Genomic DNA, 19674 nt, shown 5'->3' with positions numbered 1-19674 from the left:
CAAGGAGCCATTCTGTCCCCCATGCTTTTTAACATTTACATGAAGCCGCTGGGAGAGATCATCCGGGGGCATGGGGCGCGGGGTTATCAGTACGCTGATGACACCCAAATAGTCTTCTCTATGTCTCCGACTGATTCAGTGACCAAGGATGGCATCACTCCTCTCGTTGCCTGTCTGGAGTCGGTAATGGACTGGATGAGGGAAAACAGACTCAGTTTGAATCCAGAGAAAACGGAAGTACTCGTGATAGGCTCCCCTGGCCCGGGGATGGTGGTGGTTCCACCTGTTCTGAACGGGGTCACGCTTCCCGTGAAGGACTCAGTACGCAGTCTGGGGGTGCTCCTTGACTCGTCGCTCCACCTTACATCTCAGGTGGATGCGACGGTCAGGAGCACCTGTTATCAGCTTAGGCTGATACGCCAGCTGCGACCCTACCTGGGCCGGGGGGACCTTGAAACGGTAGTACATGCTCTGGTAACCTCTCGGTTGGATTTCTGCAATGCGCTCTACATGGGGCAACCCTTGCACCATACCCGGAAGCTGCAATTGGTGCAGAATATGGCGGCAAGACTGGTCACTTGTACTTCCAGGACCAGTCATATAACACCGGTCCTTAAAGACCTTCACTGGCTGCCTATTCGCTTCTGGGTGCAATACAAGGTGCTGGTTATTACCTATAAAGCCCTAAATGGCTTGGGCCCAGGGTACTTGGAGGACCGCCTCTCTCCATACAATCCGCCCCGCACACTCAGGTCTGCCGGGAAGCAATTGCTAAGGGTTCCAGAGGCTAGATATGTCACCACCACGCAGAGAGCCTTTTCTACCTTGGCCCCCAAGCTCTGGAACTCGCTTCCCGTCGAGCTCCGCTCGGCTGCCTCACTGGAACAATGTAAAAAGGGGTTAAAAACACACCTATTCCAGCAGGCATACCCTGACCCCTGATGTACTCCCTTCCTCTCTCCTCTCAGCAGCATTGTTGAGCTAGCGTGAGAATGTTTACTGTACGATTTGTTTTTATGATGTTTTTAATGGTTTTTATTGTTATATGTGTTGTGTTGTGAAACCGCCTTGATCTCTGGAAAGGCGGTATATAAATAAAATTTTATTATTATTATTTCCAATACCAGGAATGGGAAAGTTATGATTTCCCCCCTTTGTAATCTTACCCACCTTGTTCTTGTTGTTATAAGCAAGAGCCCGGACCTTGCAGTTGTCTGGATTGGTATTTTCCTTGGGGATGTCCTTCAGAGCCCTGTGTGTTATGTGGGCATAGACAGGAACCTGAGACAAGTTGCGCCTCACATCACTCTTGGCCAGCACTTCATCTGTTACTTCCCAAAGCCCCATTGAACCATCTCGGGAACCTGCAAAAAGCAACATACCCGGGGGATGAATTAAACTTTAGTGTTTTGTTGACATCAAGTTTTAGGATGGAACCTATCTCTAAAAAAGCCAAGAGCTTCCTGTTCTGTACTACAATGTGTTTCTGCATCCAAAAAGTCAAGGCAGAAACATGACCTATCATACAGCAAGAGAAAAGAACGTTCCCAGCAAACAATGGGAGTGGAATAACGAAAGATTTGCACAAACAGAACACTTTCTGTAAGCACAAAGTTGGACACAACTGTCAAATTCAGAATTTTGTTCTTCTGGATGAAAGTGTGTGTGTGTGTGGGGGGGGGACTGAGTCACACAGCCATGATGAGGGAACGGAAAGAAGACTTTCATCATGATGACTTCGTTTCTCCTCATGAAGGCAGTTGGGATTGGGGTCAAACAAAGGAAAGAAGGGAAGGGAGGTGTGGAAGGGAGAAAGAAAGAAGGAGAGAAGAAAAGAAAGAAAGGGGCGGGAAGGCAGAGGCAGAGGTGGGCGGACAGGGAAAGGCGGTGTGTTGTGTGAGGAGAAAGGGAAAGAGGAGACAGAGGAGGAGAGGTGCCTCGCCCGGAGCCAGCGCCACCGCCATGCTCACCAGCTTCACCGTGGTCCTGGTGGAGGAACCAGGAGGCTGCCAACAAGGCCCTGCTGAGGAGGAGTTGGAGGACAGGGGCGGCGGCCAGGAGAAGAAGGGAAGGGAGAGCAGCCCCTAGAATAAGGGGCAGGAGGAGGAGGAGGGAGGGAGCCCAGTAGCTGATGGGATTCCAAGAGAAAGTAGTCCATTTATCAATAATGCAAGCAAGGAGAGAGGAAGCATATATGATGGGGAAAATATGGCTCTTTTTGAAGAAGAAATGGATAGCAACCCCATGGTATTGTCTCTTCTTAATAAGCTAGCAAACTATACCAATGTTACTCAGGGAGTGGTAGACCATGAAGAAGATGAAGACACCAAACGAAAGGAAATCCAGGCTCCACGTATGGGCACTTTCATTGGTATATACTTGCCCTGTCTACAAAATATTTTAGGTGTTATCCTGCTTCTTCGTCTAACATGGATTGTGGGAACAGCAGGAGTACTTGAATCTTTCTTCATTGTATTCATGTGCTGTGCTGGTACTATGTTAACAGCAATATCAATGAATGCAATAGCAACAAATGGTGTTGTTCCAGCTGGTGGATCATAATATATGATTTCCAGATTGTTAGGGCCAGAATTCGGTGGAGCTGTGGGACTTTGTTTTATCTGGGCACCACCTTTGCTGGGGCTATGTATATTCTTGGCACAATTGAAATTTTATTGAAATACATTTCTCCAAATGCTGCTATTTTTAATGGAAGTGAGGAGGCCACATTAAACAATATGAGAGTGTATGGAACATGCATCCTTGCGCTGATGGCCACAGTAGTTTTTGTGGGAGTCAAATATGTCAATAAGCTTGCACTTGTCTTCTTGGCTTGTGTGATTCTTTCAATTATTGCTATTTATGCTGGGGTTATTAAAACTGCATTTGATCCACCAGTCTTTAGTATCTGTCTTCTTGGAAACCGTATATTAGTTAAAAAAAAAAGAATTTTGCTCTTCTGCAACCTTCTAGGCACATGATGGTGAACACTGATAAAAATCCTAGAGAACAAAGAGGATATAAATACAAACTCTCAGAAGAATCAGACACAGGCACAAGGTAAAGTCACAGGCTTTGCAGATGATGATAAAATAAAATAGAAATAAAAACGTGCATCAAAATTCTGTCATTCCTCTACCGGTTTTACTACAGCAGACAAAACCCAACGAGTTCTCATTTTTGCCAGCTATTCTGAATAAAGTCAGTGTTGTTCAAAGGTCTGCTACTCATTCCATGGAAGTATTAACACAGCCTCACTTTGATTTCTAGACAACTGTGGTATATGCCAGGATTCAATGCCTACTCAACATGTGCAAACATGGTAGTAATTTGTGCAGAGAAGGCTAGCCAACCCTGTGAAGAACCCATTCCAGCTATGAGGTGAGGAACTTGATGTAGCAATGCAGAACCTGCACAAGGCATTGGTGGGTCTCCCTCCCATTTAAGAGAAGGAAACCTACTGGGTGACTTTGGACAAATCACACACTCTCAGCTCCAGAAAACCTCATTGAAAGGTTTGCCTTATGGTCACCATAAGTCAGAAATGACCTGAAGGCACACGACAACAGCAACAGCTGGATTCCAAGTAGAAATATCCCCCCTCCTGTTTCTCTGCAATCTCTGCTCCCAGGTGCTGCTGACAGAAAGAAAAACTGAAAGCAGAAAAAGATAGAACAGTTCCACCTGTTTTAAAGAAGTACTGGGATTGCTGTCACCTTCAAGCAGCTCCTGGCACTGATGGCTGGGAATATCTCTTAATGGCTAAGGCTGGTATGCCAATTATGGCCTTATCTAGAACTAAGATATTTTGTTTCTACAGGCTGAATATCCCTTATCTGGAGTTCTGAAATACTCCAAAATCCAAAACTTTTTGAGCTACATACCTGTACTGTATTTGCAAGGCTAAAGAGAAAAGTGTTTGTGCTAAGCACTACACTTTAATTCTTACCATTTCACAGATCCTCAGTTTGTCTCCAGTCTCACTAATGCCTATAGAAATGCAGATATTCCAAAATCTGGTTGTTGTTGTTGTTTTGAAACATAGAACACTTCTGGTCTCAAACATTCTGGGTAAGGAATACTTAACCTGTACTATAAATTACAAATTAGCTATCTTTGTGTAAATGAGCTTTCCAAAATTCTACAACAGTCTGCCCACCATGAAGCTCCACCACGGGCAAAAAAAGATTTGTTCATCTTAAATGACAGATTTAAAAAATAGATATCCATCCAGCACCTTTTGAAAAAAGCAGGATGATTTAGAATGAAGTTTGATTTTAATTAAACTCACTAAAATATACAATTATAACTTCAATAAACTGTGTAAGACAGTATTTACTATAGTCAAACATTCGGGTGAGAGGGTAAATAATAATAATAAATAAACGTTTTATTTGTATACCGCCCTTCCATATGATCAGGGCGGTTTACAGCTTTTAAAAATACACAAAAATTCCATTAAAACCATATCAAAATTACATCAGTACACTATAACACAGAACAGGTAGGGGGGAAATTTATAACAAAGAGGATGACAAGCATTTTTTTTGTCTTTACTTGTATACATTGTAAATTCTAATAAAGACTATTTTTAAAAAATAACTTCAATAAACTATAACCTATGACTCTGTCAAATACACTGGGCCTCAAAGCTCAAAATTTTTAAAATTTATAAGTGATTTCTCTGCAAACCCCCAATAGAAGAGACAGCAACACCAGTTCTCAGAGTATTTGCTAGGTCAAAAGAGGGAAGAGGAAAAAGAGAAGAAGGGGGAAACCACTAGACCCTTTGCACAGACACAGCTAACAATTATGGCCTTCAAAATAATTTCTGAATCTCAGTCAGTTGTGAGAGAAGGTACAGTCGGACATGACTCTTACAGGTAAAGAGCAGAAATTTGAATTTTACCAGAAACGGCCATGGTGTCGCTAATCCACGCAATTGAAAATATCCAGTCTTTATGGCCATCCTAAAAAACATAAAATAAGAATCAAGATCTGAATCTCATATTTTTGAGGTTTACTATTTTTACAAAAGCAAAAGCTTTCCGTATTTGCATAAGCATCTGTCAGGAGCTGCATCTTGCGGCTTGCCTGCCATGGTTTGAAATGTTAACCCAGAAGGGTATAGCTTTATTTATTTGCTATTTACTTGTATTAATGTGCCATACAGTATTGCAGGAAATGATCAGGCATACAGTGGGGGTTTTATTGTTAGAAACTTGATCACATTCCTTTGTGGCTGAGGAAGAAGCAGAAGGGAGCTGAGCTTGCCTCAAAGATCCAAGGTCACTCTCCTTGAAACGCTGGCAGAAGAAGAAAGGAAGGGGCTTCATGTGAACCGGGAAAGAAAATAATGGGCCTGAACAGACAGGCCAAAATAAAGCTGTTTAAATGATATATGTGGCCTAAGAAGCCAGAAGCCACGCCAAAGCCATGCTCCAGTCCTAAAGACTGGAGCGCAGCTTTGGCACAGTTTCTGACCTCTTAAGATGCATGTATCATTTAAACAGCATATCTCCAAAGTGACCCTAACCAACTTTATTTTGGCCTGTCTGTTCAGGCTCAATGTTTTGCTTTTGTAACAAATGAGAAGATAGCTCACCAAAGATTTGAAATTTTATGTGCTTTAATTATGCTTTGCTAATGCCTGCTGTTAAGTTTTGTCACCAAATGTCTCTGGTGTTTATCTCTAGTTGGTAAATAAAGGTTTTCAGACCTTTACTACTGAAGCCTGAGTTTCTGAACGAAGGGGTTACAGTAACTTAACAGCATCAAATGAAGCCACTTTTCCTTAAACCAGCATGCTCCCCACCACCCCCCAAAAGCAAGGATACCTCATAAGCAGGGCAATCTTGTATTTTTATATTGGATCAGGTATAGGAATCATGGGATCCTCCTGACTCTGTTGGATCACAACTCTCTCATCTCCAGCTATAGTCGCTCGGCCTCCTGAGACTTGCATCCAACATCATCTGGAAGACAGCATTATTCCAGCCCCAGACCTAAAATCGGTACACAGGAAGTCAACCAAATCAGATACCCTTCCAAGTCTCAGCTTGGAAATATTAGTAACTTGAAGCAGGATATTGTAAAAGACGCTGCCACACCTAGCACATGATAATTAACTAAAAGTCCATGCACATCTTTGCTATACAGCGGAACTTACATCTCCTACACAGACAGGATCGAGGGTAGGCAGACGATAAATAGCAAGGCTGTTTGGGTTGTCCCCTCCCGTTGCCAAGAGAGTCCTTGAAGGGTTCAGTTCAATGGCATGAATGCCACAGCCCTGCTGGTTCACCATGTCAGGTTCCCGGTCCTTCAGAATGGGAATCTTGGTAATCTGGCCAGTTTGGACATCAACCACGAACAACTAAGAGAGAAAGAAATCAACACCTGTATCAGAAAGTTGTAAAAAAAATACATCCTCCTTCCATAGGCTGAATGGAAGAAGAGTATATTAAGGTCACAGAGCATTAAACCAAGGCTGCTGGGATTACTAAATTATAGGATAAGAAACCATCTAGGAAAGCTAAGAATCTGTATCTATGCCCATCCTATTATGTCAATGTGGATGTGATGCTAATCAGTCTTATAAGGTAGCAGTGAGGACTGTAACAAAAAAATTCAAATCAAGTTCTGGTAAATTTTGGCTTGTTTAAAAATAAAAGTGAAATCTTCCATGAGCCAAGAGGCAAGGAAAAGGAAAAGTCTATAAACTCAAGGCTAATTAACACCAAAAGAAACCAACAGCTTGCAATGTTCAGGGCCCTAAACAACCAGCCCCTTTGCATTTCCTGAAGGTACATTAACAATACTAGCATGCAAAGTCTTTTGTAGTCCCTGCAAGTCCATATTAGAGAAGGCTTGCAATTATTTCTATTTCATAAAAACAATGACAGGGACTTGCTCAAAGCCATACAAGTTCTGCCATGTCTGATCTGACCCCCTCCCTGGACCACATCTTCAGAATTGAAATGTTCCTTTTAAACATTAACTGTCCCAAATCTTGAAATAGACAGAAGACATTATGCTGTAGACAAGTGATGATCATTTTTACCAACTAAGAGGAGAAGGACTTTAAAAGTGCTGATTGCTGTAAGGCATCTGCAATTCAGAGAATCAATGCTCTTTTTTGACAGTGTCTTAAACATACATGAAGACCCTGATCTCAAATGAAGCCATTAGGAACAGGACTGGAACTTATGAAAACTTGAGATTAGTTTTTCTCTTCACCTTAACTTGACTTTCTTGGGGTCATCTCCATTCAAAGCATAAAGTGAACTAACATGAAAACTCAGAAACTTTTCACTGCACTCTTGATCATTCAGGCAATTAAAAATATTGGTGTCTTTGGCCTGTTACAGACAGCCAAAATAAAGCTGCTTCGGGTCACAGTGGAGGTATGGTGTTTCAATGATGCATGCGTCCTAAGAGTCCAGAAGCCACACCAAAGCCACGCTCCAGTCCTTAGGGCTGGAGCGTGGCTTTGGTGCAACTTCTGGACTCTTAGGACGCATGCATCATTGAAACACCATACCTCCACTGTGACTCGAAGCAGCTTTATTTTGGCTGTCTGTAACAGGCCTTTAAGTGTTCAAAAGAAGCTAATGCCACCCTGGTGGCGCAATGGTTAAATGCCTGTACTGCAGCCATTCACTCAAAACCACAAGGTTGCGAGTTCAAGACCAGCAAAAGGGCCCAAGCTCGACTCAGGCTTGCATCCTTCCGAGGAGGGAGCTAAAATGAGTACCCAGACTGTTGGGGGCAAATTAGCTTACTTGCTAATTAGCTTACTTGCTGTTCACCGCTATGATCTTTGGAATAGCGGTATATAAATAGAACAAATTATTATTATTATTATTATTATTATTAATGAAAGCAAAAAAAGTGGAATTTTCATAAGCTACTGCAACAAACAAGGTTCATACAGATCAACTCTGTCCAGCTACATTTCCATAGCTCTAACTAAAGAAGAAACAGCAAGAGGATGCATGTAGGGGCTGGGATGTAACCACGTTAATAAGTTGTATTCCCTGCACCTCGACCTCTCCAAGCTCTAAGAAAAATAAATAAATAATTTGCAGAGGACTACAAAAACAGATGTTTTATTCTAAAGGGACACCATGAACAAGAAAAGCAATCATCAATCATAGAAAGCTCTTTCAGACACACTGCACTTAAATCCCACCAGTTTCTGTGCTGCTTTTCATACATATTGATTTTTCTGTGATCATAAATGCTAGAAATCTATGTCTAAGAAATAAGAATTAGAAGACCCTACGGCTATCGGGTATTGTCTCTGGGTCTTGCATGCCCTCTGTCAGAAACAGGCCCCACAAGCCATTTTGAGTACAGGCTCCATTAGTAGACAGAGATGGTGGAATCATAGAAATACTGTGTATATAAGAGAATACTGTAAGTAGACTCACAGCTGGCAGGTTGTAATTTCAAGGTCTTAAAAGGGATGGCAAATCAACCATTCCAGTTATTTAAGGATAGAAGGAGCAGGCACCGCATCCCTTACCACAGTGCCTCTGAAGAGCCAGAAGCAAGGGTGGCTACCTTGTGGCCTTCTGGATATTCCTGAACTGCAACTCCCACCAAAAGGAGACACCATAGCCCAGTGCTTCCCAAACTTTGGTCCTCCAGGTGTTTTGGACATGAACGCCCAGGGGCCCAGCAAGCCTAGCCCATGGGTCAGGAATTCTGAGACTTGAAGTTCAAACTATCTGGAGGACCAACGTTTGGGAAACACTGCCATAGCCTTTGGTGAGGGATAATGGAAGTTGCAGTTTAGCAATATATAGAGGGGCCATGTGGCTGACCCTCTCTAGTCAAAAAGCAGAGAAGCATACCTTTCCCAACCCTAATAAAGAACTATGAGTAATCACAGTGGCTACAGAAGCTGCCCATTACAACATTTCCACTGGCTTCCAGTCTGTTTCTGGACATAATTCAAATACTGTAGGCTATATTTCAGGGGAAGGAACTGGCAAACCTTGCCTCTGAAATTCATGGGATTGCATGCAACTTGAAGGCACACATATCCACATATAGAAAGGGTTTAAAATGCTGAACTGCAGAATTTTTGAACTTCACACAATCTTATACTTAACACACAATCTTACTCAGAAGTACATTTCAATGTCTTTAATGCAGCTTACTTCTGATTTACTAAAAATAGTTTTATTACTCTTTAACAAAACTCTAGAGTGTTTTACATAAAACAATGATGCAAATATAAATAACTGTAAGGCTAAACACTTGTGTAAGAGTGCTTAGGACTGCAACCTTAAAGTGGTTAACTATGGCTCCATGACCCAACCTTTGTTTATTTTTTGTCCAGAACTCTTTTAACTTAGAACAATGACTAACATGCTGTACACAGATATCGCAAATTCTTTATCCACAATCCCCAAAGCCTATGACATGTAAAGCAGCTGTAAGTTAGTTCAAAATATCATACAGATCTTGTTGCAATTTATTGCTGACATCTGAAATGAAATTTAGTGAAAACTGCAGAATGCTACAAAACTTATATCAGCTAATAAAATTTCCCTTCCATTAGTCAAGGAGAAAAACAAAGCATAGGCACAATCACTGAGCCAAGAATAAACACAGACATTTTATCAGCTTCTCTGACACCATTCAGACATACATTCTTTGATCATCCTAGCTTCAGTGCTACGTCAGGATGGAATGCCACTTTTCAATTCAGAACAATTAAAAAAGAAACAGGGAACAAAGCAACCAACATAATTCTCCTCACAGGCCAGTATATGAATTAAGCCACACAGATGCTGTTTCCTTCACTTCCCTCAACCTCAAACTGTGTATTTGAGCTACATAAGGCTACGTAAGGCTTAGGGTCTTTAGTCCAAGATCACCAATGAACTTCAAATCCAACAGGCTCCTCAACATGCATTTCTCCTAACACTAACCCAGGGTAGTAATCACGCAGCTCTCCAGGTGTTGTTGGATGCCAAATGCCAATGTTTCTAGCCACCATACCCAGTGCTAAGGGATGCTGGGAGTTGCAGCTCAACAACATCTAGAGGAACACGTACTCACTCTTCAATGGAGAAACAAGTAATGTAGTAAAATAGGCACTAAATGAACAGGGGAAAAGATAGTTAGAACTCTTCACACAGAGCCATTCAATCAGTCAGCAAAAACCACTTTAATTTATATGTATCACTCCAAATTAAAGCAGCAGCTCATTCACAGAAGAGAAAAATTGTGATGAAGTAATTCCCCAAAATCATATGCACCTAGAATGACTTTGTCATTCACAAGCCATCTTGCTGCCTAAGATCCTTCTGCCTCAAAGATATCAAAGACTATCTGCATATAAAGCAAATTGCTCTACCCTTATGCTATGGGTTTCTCCTGAAAGCAGCTGCAATCGTACCTGTCCTACTGGGGAAAAACAATCCAGCTATAAGACTACTGCAAATCCCCATAAACAAAAAGTGTAAAAAGGTTTGTACAGATATGCAACCATTGCCAAACAGACGTGGATGACATTTTAATGGGATTTTCTGCTTTGGTCCTTCCCACCCCTAGTATTTGTACCCACACAGTTACCCATGAGAAGTACTGTGAAGAAAATTAAGGAAACAAGAGACTGGCACTCACCGTGTTGCATTTTGTCCCACACACCACTTGCCGGTGATTCAGCCACTGAGATGCAAACACTTTATTAAGGGTCCCAAGATGAAATTCTCTTTCCTTTAGGAGACTTGGCAATTGCTGGGCTGCATATCCATGCAACAGTCGGTGGTAGCTGGACTCATTCTGTATCCGCACCTCTCTTCCTTTCAGGTAGCACACCAGTGACCTTTTAACAGGGGGGAGCCGCTTCCTTTTGTGGACTGAGTGATCCCAGCCATACTGTGGGAAAATAGGAACAGTATAGAGAAGAGGATCTTGAAATGATTCTGTTTTAAGCTACTTCTAGAAAAGGTTTGGTTACTGTAATGTCAGGACACAGAAGGCAAAAAAGCATCTTTCACTGGAGAAGATCAACAATATGCATGACACAATAATGCCTGCAAGAGATTCCAGCTCAACATTAGGAGGAAGTTCCTGACAGTAAGGGCTGTTCGACAGTGGAACAAACTCCCTCAGAATGTGGTGAAGTCTCCTTCCTTAGAGGTCTTCAAACAGAAGCTGGATGGCCATCTGTCAGGGATGCTTTGATTTAGATTTCCTGCATGTCAGGGGGTTGGACTGGATGGCCCTAGAGGTCTCTTCCAACTCTATGATTCTATGACATTTAACCAGTGTTGCCTTCCCCATCAAGAATTCCCCAGGCTTCTTGTTATATTCAGAGGCAGGCTCTGTTCTAGTCCCCCCCCCCCCCCCCAGACTTCAGAGGTTAAAAGGGTGGCTCCTGATTTCTGGCATACTCTTTCTCAGACATATTTGTATGGAAACTCTGCATTATTTTAGGCATCTAATTAATTTTTTTGTCATTTTCCTGTACATTTGACGTGCTCCAGCTTGCCAGTATCCCTCTTAAATTGTGGTGCCCTGAGGAGGACATAGTATTCCATGTCAGGTCTGACCAAAGCAGGATAGAGTGGCACTATTACTTCCTCGATCTGGACACAACATTTCTATACCTGTGGACGAGGATCATATTGGGGTTTTTTAGCTGCTTCATCACACTGTGCAATTTCAGTAAGGAGAAATACAAGGTATTACACTTAGGAAGAAGAAATTAAAGACCCACATATAGGATTAGTGACACCTGGCTTGACAATAGTACGTGCAAAAGGGATATAGGAGGCTTAGTGGACCACAAGCTAAATGTGAGTCAACAGTGTGACGCAGCAGCTAAAACAGCCACTATGATTCTAGGCTGCAATACCAATAGAAGTATAGTGTCTAGATCGAGGGAAGTAATAGTACTACTCCATTCTGCTTTGTTCAGTTCTGGGCACCACAGTAAAAAGTTTATTGACAAGTTGGAGGATGATCAAAATGGTGAAAGGTCTGGGAAGCATGTTTAGCCTGGGGAAGAGAAGGGTGGCATGATAGCTATGTTTAAATGTTGGAAAGGCTGTCATACTGAGGATGGCGTGAACTTGTTTTCTGTTGCTCCAGAGATGAGGACACAGAGCAATGGATTCAAACTACAGGAAAAGAGATTCCACCTAAACATTAGGAGGAGCTACCTGATGATAAATGCTGTTTGACAGTGGGATACACAGCCTGAGAGTGTGGTGGCATCTCCTTCTTTGAGGGCTGTTTTTAAAGAGAGGCTGGATGGCCATCTGACTGAAGTGCTTTGATTGTGTATTCCTGCATGGCAAAGGGTTGGACTGGATGGCCCTTGGGTGTCTTCCAACACTATCATTCTATGTGTGTATTTAATAGGATTGTTACAAGGCTTTTAAGTAAAGTTTTGCTTTTACATTTATGGATTTCTGAGGAATTGTAGACTGCTTTGAAAGTTTCACTATAAATAATAAATGTTTATAGAAGCAAAAGTCACAGGCTGCCTTAAGAAAGCTACTCAAGTTAAATCAAATGTAAGAACACAATTGAAGTCTATCATGAGGAAATACCCCAAAGCATCTGAAATCCTAACAAACTTATTTGTTTGTTAGGATTTTTGTGTCCAGAAGGCGATGGCAAGAAGACTGTTAGAATATGCTTTTGGTAGAAACTTCTTAAGAAAATTATCAGTGAATCTCTTAAAATAAGCTATGCATTCTTTAAGTAGTACTTAAGATTAAATTGTTGAATAAAACATGGTACAGCTGTCTATATGTCTTGAATCTGACTTTAGCTGCATTTGAGAAACCGTCTCTTGCATAACATGCAGGAAAGACAACCGTTTTCTGTCACTTAGCCAGAATGCAAGCCTGCAGTTTAAAAGCATGTGGCCCATTCAATTCAATTTGTTAGTTATTTGGGATCTAAAATTACTTGCAAGTGATTTAAAGCATCTGAGAGCCAACCGAAAGGAGAAAGATGTCAAAACAGTATCAAATTCTTTCTTAGGGGAACTAACGTAAAAAAGAAGGGGGTTTCACTTATTACGATGTGAAATCACAGTACGGAAGCAAGTAAGCTCAGTTTGGAAACAGAAGATGAAGCGCCTGCTCTGCATCAAAAGCCTTTGCTTGGGTGGGTCTTTCTCAGCATTACTGTATTTTTGAAAAGTCAATAATATTGGTTAGCATGTCTGAACTCAAACAAACAAACAAACAAACCCAGCTCCTGAGCAAATTGTTCTCTCTAGTTATCTGATGTTACAAGGTTTGTTTGTTTTAATATATATATATATATATATATACACACCGCTCCTCCTCTGCCACACTTTCATTTTGAATTGTTTCATATGAAATTGTGGACTAAAATAGAAAAAAATGACTTTAAAGATGGTCTCCAGAGCAGTAAGGCATGCTCACAATTTTTAAACTTTTGTGTCATTCATGTATGGCCCAGTTGCCACAAAAGCATCAAGCTTAATCTCCATCATTGAGGGGCGGAATTCCTCCCACTGGGCTGTTTAACTGCAATTCCCATCAGTCTTGGAAGACACAGCTGACAGTACCCCTGCATCTGCCTTTTCCTTCTTAGTCTGAAGGCTCTTTCAGTCCAGGGAAGCTGTACTAATAGTCTAATCCAGATGCTTCTCTTTGTGGGTCCAATTTCTAATTATGGTTGTATGAAGAACTTTCAGGCATGGGAATCTTTAATAGCAATATAACCCAGGTGCTTCTTTTTCTATGTCCAGTTTCTTAGTAGGATTGTGAAAGCTGGCTAGTGAAGAACATGTAAGACTAACTGAAAGAAAGAAGTTGGCAGCATGAGCTTTTACAGCTATGAATCTATTTCCTCAGATGCATTTGGTGGAGTGGAAAGCCAGGGACAGGCCTATATCTATGCCATGGGTATGTGGGAATGTCCATTCAAATTCAAAATCCTTTGTGTAAGGAAACGGAGTGGCAAGTCCAGTTCTAGGGGGGCAGTAGACTTTAGTCTAGGAAAACTCATGCTGCCAACCTCTTTCATTCGGTTGGTCTCCAAGGTGCTCCAAGATCTCTCCACAGACTCAGTCTCTAGGGGTCCAAACACACTGCTGACATAATCCAGTTTGAGACCCCTTTAACTGCCCTGGGAACTGTAGTCTTTTGGAAGACATTTCGCCTTCTGTGTCAAACTCCAATCCCCAGGATCTGCTGCCAGGGAGTCTTTGGAGCTTCGCCCCCTTCCTAGGGATGCAGCTCCTCCTGCAAGGGCTTCAGGGGCAGGAGGGCTCCCCTTCGCTGCCCAAAGGCTGGCACCCACCTGGCCCCTCCTGCCTGGGCCGCCCAAGGCTGGCCTCCTGCTGGCCCTCCGCTTGCAGCCCCGGCGGCGAAGCATGGAGAGAGAGCAGAGGGAAGGAGCGAGAGGCTGGCCTGAGTCGGTTGGAGGGGCCCCTCCGTCCGAACCCTGGAAGGCGGCCCGCGAGGCCTCCTCCTCCTCCTCCTCCTCCTCCTCCTCCTCGGGCACAAGAAGGGCCAGCCCAGCCGCTCCTCCTCCTCCTCCTCCTCCCTGCCCTAAAGCCCGAGCCTGTCTCTGGCCCGCTGCCTCCCAGCCTTGGCTCCTCTAGGGATGCTTTGGGCCTCTGCTCCCAGGAATCCCAGCAGCCAGGGATTCTGGGGGTTGGAGTCCCAAAGATCTGGGAAGCTTTAGGCTCCTTGCAGTGATTGCCAAAGGCTGGCCTTCCAGGTGTTTAGAGGCTCCCAGAAGCCTCAGCCATCTTGGCCAGTGACCCGGGATTCTGGGCTTGGAAGGAAGGCCAGGCTTTGGGAGCACTGCTTTGGGGAGCAGCTCTTCCCAGACTTTGGCTTGAGAGGGCTCCCGCTGGCCAAAGGGGCTGGGCGCCTGGGATCCGAGAGACGGAAGACCCGGAGGACCAGAGTCTGGCTGCTTTGGAGGAAGGGGAGGGAGGGGGAGCAAAGGAGCCAGCGCAGAGCCCATCATCCCCACTGCAAAGACACTCCTCCTCTGACAGGGGACCAGGCATCATAGCCACAACGAGGACAAAGCGCCCTGAAATGGAGGACAGTCCAGGAAAACCGAGGAGGCAGTTTCAACAAACACACATCTTTAACAGCCAGGGCTCCATGCTGTGGAATCCTGGGATTTGTAGTTTGCTGCGGCACCAAGGGCTCTCTGAGAAGGACAGATCTCTTGCAAAACTGCAAATCCCAGAATTCCACAACATGATGTTTTAAAGTGTTTTAAACATTCTTTTTAAACTGTGCTTTATCCTTTTACATGCCATTTGTTTTAATATTGTAGTAATTTAAGTCTGTTTTAATGCACTAATTTTGTATGTTTTTAATTCTGCTTCTTTTAATACTGTAAGCTGCCACCCTGAGTCCCACTTTCAGCAAAAGGTCAGGAAATAACAACAGTAGTAACAGTAATTCCATGGCCATTCAAGTTGTGTCAAACTGTAATATTTCTGCAGTGCAGATGCAGCCTTAGAAAGACTGGGTTAACAATCCCAATCACACCTGGCTCAACGCACTGACACTTCAAGTGTCACAACAATTAAAAACGGCGTCCAACTGGATTATTTCTGCAGTGTGGATGCAGCCCTAGTACAGAGGTTTTGCGCACTGGACCCTGCGAGACCAGGGTTCAAATCCCAGCTTGGCCATGGAAGCCCATTGGGAGACCTTGGGCAGGTCACACTCTCTCAGCCTCAGGATGGCAATGGTAAACCCCCTCTGAAGAAACTTGCCATGAAAAGCCCTGTGACAGGGTCACCTGAGGGTCACCTCATTACTACTACTACTACTACTACTACTATTAAAATCCATCAGTGATACCTTTATTGGACAACCAAAATGCACAATATACTTGTTGTATGTTGTGCATTTTGGCATGCCAATAAAGGTATCACTGATGGGTTTTTGTTTGTATTTGTCACAAGGCCAACACAAGTCCCCCGGCATGTTTTCTGTGTGATTGTTGTGTTTGCTTATTTCCTGCCTTCCTCCAGGACAGGGACTCAAGGCAGCTAGCAAATCTAAAACAGTCCCAGGTAAACCAGTATCAAACATTGAAAATACAAAGTTTAAAAAACAAACAATTCAAACAATTAAAAACATTACATTATTAAGATTTAAAAAGTTAAAACTCTTGAAAGCACAAACGCAATAGCATCCATGTCAATACGCAAAGGCCTGGCAGCATAAAAATGTTTTGTCTTTTTATTATGAAATAAGTAAACAAACAAACAAAAAGACTTATAGAATCATAGAGTTGGGAAAGACCTCAAACCAACCCCATTTTATGGAAGCACACAACAACAACAACAACAACAACAATAACAACAACACTTGAAGGGCCTTCTCCTCTAGCTGACTCCAAAAACCCTCCTCTGCCAAAAGCCGTTGTTGTTGTTGTTGTTTGCCTTCAAGTCACTTCTGACTTGAACCTATCACAGGGTTTTCTTGGCAAGTTCCTTCAGAGGGGTTTTGCCATGGCCATCCTCTGTGGCTGAGAGAGTGTGACTTCCCCAAGGCCTCCCAGTCGGTTTACATGGCTGAGCCAGGATTCGAATCCTGGCCTCCAGAGTCATAGTCCAATGCTCAAAATGCTATACCACCCGGCTGGCTCCTTGTCCACTTTGACAATGTATTTACTGGAGCTGAATCTGGAATATTTCTGTTTTTATGCGACACACAAATGTATGCATATTCAAAATTTATATGTGCGTATGCACACACACACACACACACATCTTAGCCAGTGTGGCCTAGTGGTTTGAGTGTTGGACTCAGACTCTGGAGACCAGGGTTTGAATCCCAGCTTGGCCATTGAAACCCACTGGATGACCTTGGGGAAGTCACACTCTCTCAGCCTCAGGGGATGGCAATGGCAAACCCCCTCTGAAGAAATCTTGCTGAGAAAACCCCATGATAGGTTCTCCTTTGAGTCGCCATATCAGAATCGACACACAGAGTAAGTCCTCCTTATCTATGGACTATTTACCCACGGATTCAAGCACCCATGGCTTGAAAATATTCCCAAAAAGTATAAATTCCTAATGGCAAACCTTGATTTTCCATTTCACTTTAGGGACACCACTTTGCTATGCCTCTCTCTTTAATGGGACTTGGATTTTGTGAGGTTTTGGGCTATGTGGCCATGTTCTTGGTGCTTGTTTTTTCCAGGCAAGCGTTCTCTGGAGATGCCCATAGCCACAGATGCTGGCGAAACGTCAGGAAGAAACTCTTCTAGAACATGGCCACAAAAAAGCCATGGATGCCGGCCATGAAAGCCTCTGAATCCATGGATTTTGTTATCTACGGGGGATGCGGATACCAAGGGCCACTGCGTATCTGCCTATCTCCTCCTCCAACAAGGCCCTTCATTAGTCCCCCAACTCACAAAGGCCTGGCAAAGGCCCCCAGATCCACCTGAGGGCAGGAAAGAGGGAGAGGGCAGCCATGAGGATCCTCCTCCTCCGGCTCTTGTCCTTTCCTTGTTTTGACTGAACTGCTTTGAAGGGCCTTTCATCGGCTGAAGGGCCAAAAGCTTTTTGAACGGCATCTTACTCTTTTAATCTCGGGTGCAAATGGCTTCAAAATCACAAATAGGTCTTTAATGCTCCCTTTTTGTATGTTTTCAATTCTTTTGTCCTTTCCCATCCTGAGCTGCTTTGATTCCTTCTTCTTTTGAAGGGGAAGCGGATACAAACTCTATCATCTGGGTCTTTGCACTAAGGAGCCCCTTTGATTCTCCTCTTTTGGATCCAGTCTTGCCTTTCCAAGGGTGAAACACTTTGGCCCCACAAACAACCTCCTCTTCTCCCTTTCCAACAGTCAGGCCCAATCTTTGGGTTTTTGGGGGGGAGAAGAGGAAAGAGCAGGATACACATTAAATATCCTCACTGTTGTTATTATTGTTATTGTTGTTGTCGTTTGCTATAACAATAGTAGTGTGATTACAATAATAGTATAAAATATAATGACAATTGTTATTGTGTTTACCATAATAATATTGTGATAACTCTAATAATAATAATAATAATATAAAATATAATTGTTATTATTATTGTGTTTACTCTAATAATAATATTGTGATTACAATAACAATAATGTAAATATAATAATAATCATTGTGTTTAGTATAATAATAATAATAGTAATAATAATAATATGTGATTACTATAATAATATTATAATTATATTTATTACTATATTATAAAATGTTGTTATTGTGTTTAGTTGTAATAATATGGATTACTATAATAATGTTAAAATATTACTGTATTTACTGTAATAATAATAATAATACTATTGTGATTACTATGATAAAAATAATATAAAATATAAATAATTATTATCGTGTTTACATCAATAATAATAATAACAATAATAACAACAACACTCTAAGCTATTAGCTGCTATTCCCAGGCAAAGGCCCTTCTTCCTCCCGTCAAAGGGGGGCCTGGGATGCCTCTATCCCGGACTTCTCCCGGACAGCCATATTTTTGGGAGGGGGCTCTTTCTTTTCCTTCTTCCCTCCCCCCCTCCTCCTCCTCCCGAGGAGTAACGGCGAGAGTAACGGGAAAGTAACGCGGGGTAACGGCGCCCACCTGCTCCCCGCCGGCCCCCTCGGAAGGCTCCCCGGGCGCCCTCCGCTTCCTGCTAACTGTCTTCCTGGCCATCGCGGGCGCGGGGGCAGGCTCCGTCGCGGCCTGGGCCCGGGCCCCGCATGGAGGCGGAGGGGGCGGCGGAGGGAAGGGCCGCCCGGCGACGGAGCATGGGCGCCGCCTCCTCCTCCTCCTCCTCCGCCTTCTCCTCCGCTAGTCTTCCCTCTCTTCCGCAGACTAGGCCCAACCGGGCGCCGCTCACGACACTTTGCGACAGGCGGCGGGAGGCCTTGCTTGACTCGCTTTACGGCAACCCTCCGGCCGCTTAATGCGCACGCGCTACATGCGGTTGCCTAGCAACGGGAAGAAGGAGGAGGAGGAGAAGAGGCGGCGGCTCAAGCACCTCTCGCTGACGGAGCGTTGCTAAGCAACCGGAGGAAGGAGTAATCAATTATTCTAACTCACGGAAACGTCCCTCAGCAGCTCATTGGCTAAAGCGGGCGTCGCGGTTCTGCTCTATGGAGCCCCCTGCAGGGACTTTGGGGAACGACAGGCTGCCATCCCTCTGGGAATGCTGAGGCCTGTAGTCACTCTTTGAAACTTAAGTCCAAAGTCCACACTGCAGAGATAGTCCAGTTTCAGAGCGCTTTAACTGCCCTGGCTCAGTGCTAGGGAAACTCTGGGGACTGTAGGGAGTATAAGTAATAATAAGGATAAGTAATAGTAAGTATAAGTATGAATGCAAGAGTAATAATAAGTAACAATAAGTAATATAATAAAAGCAATAAACAATAAGTAATAAGTAACCTAATAAGTAATAATAAGTAATCTAATAAATGTATTAAATATTAATAAATAATAACAAGTAATAAATAACCTAATAAGTAATCTAATAAGTAATAAGTAATACGTAATCTAATAAAAGTAATACATAATAATAAGTAATAACAGTTAATAAATAACCTAATAAGTAATCTAAGTAATCTAATAAAAGTAATACATAATAATAACAAGTAGTAATCTAATAATTGATCTGATAAGTAATAATAGGT

The 19674-nt window shown here is 43.0% G+C and overlaps 1 protein-coding gene and 1 pseudogene across 2 annotated transcripts in view; one reads left to right on the top strand and one right to left on the bottom strand.

The window, feature by feature from the left end:
- DCAF12 (DDB1 and CUL4 associated factor 12) overlaps nucleotides 1–18899 on the bottom strand; it is a 33096-nt gene extending 14197 nt beyond the window's left edge. Inside the window, exons 1-5 of one of the 2 annotated variants that reach the window (XM_089498010.1) lie at nucleotides 18626–18899; nucleotides 10645–10899; nucleotides 6170–6376; nucleotides 4910–4970; nucleotides 1171–1364 (exon numbers count right to left, since the gene is read on the bottom strand). In XM_089498010.1, the coding sequence (XP_089354136.1) occupies nucleotides 1171–1364; nucleotides 4910–4970; nucleotides 6170–6376; nucleotides 10645–10899; nucleotides 18626–18697 (789 nt within the window). In that variant the 5' untranslated portion in view covers nucleotides 18698–18899. Of the gene's footprint in view, nucleotides 1–1170; nucleotides 1365–4909; nucleotides 4971–6169; nucleotides 6377–10644; nucleotides 10900–14313; nucleotides 14403–18625 lie in introns of those variants that run through there. The other variant, XM_089498009.1, reaches the window with a different exon arrangement.
- Nucleotides 1963–3657, top strand: LOC149324251 (solute carrier family 12 member 7 pseudogene; annotated as a pseudogene).
- Nucleotides 18900–19674: the final 775 nt, after the last annotated feature.

Source organism: Sceloporus occidentalis, unplaced genomic scaffold, assembly GCF_023333645.1.
Source record: "Sceloporus occidentalis isolate IW3139 unplaced genomic scaffold, rSceOcc1.0.p SCAF_1, whole genome shotgun sequence".
NCBI lineage: Eukaryota > Metazoa > Chordata > Lepidosauria > Squamata > Phrynosomatidae > Sceloporus > Sceloporus occidentalis.
Note: the sequence above shows the minus strand (reverse complement) of the source record. Positions and strands in the feature narration are given on the sequence as shown.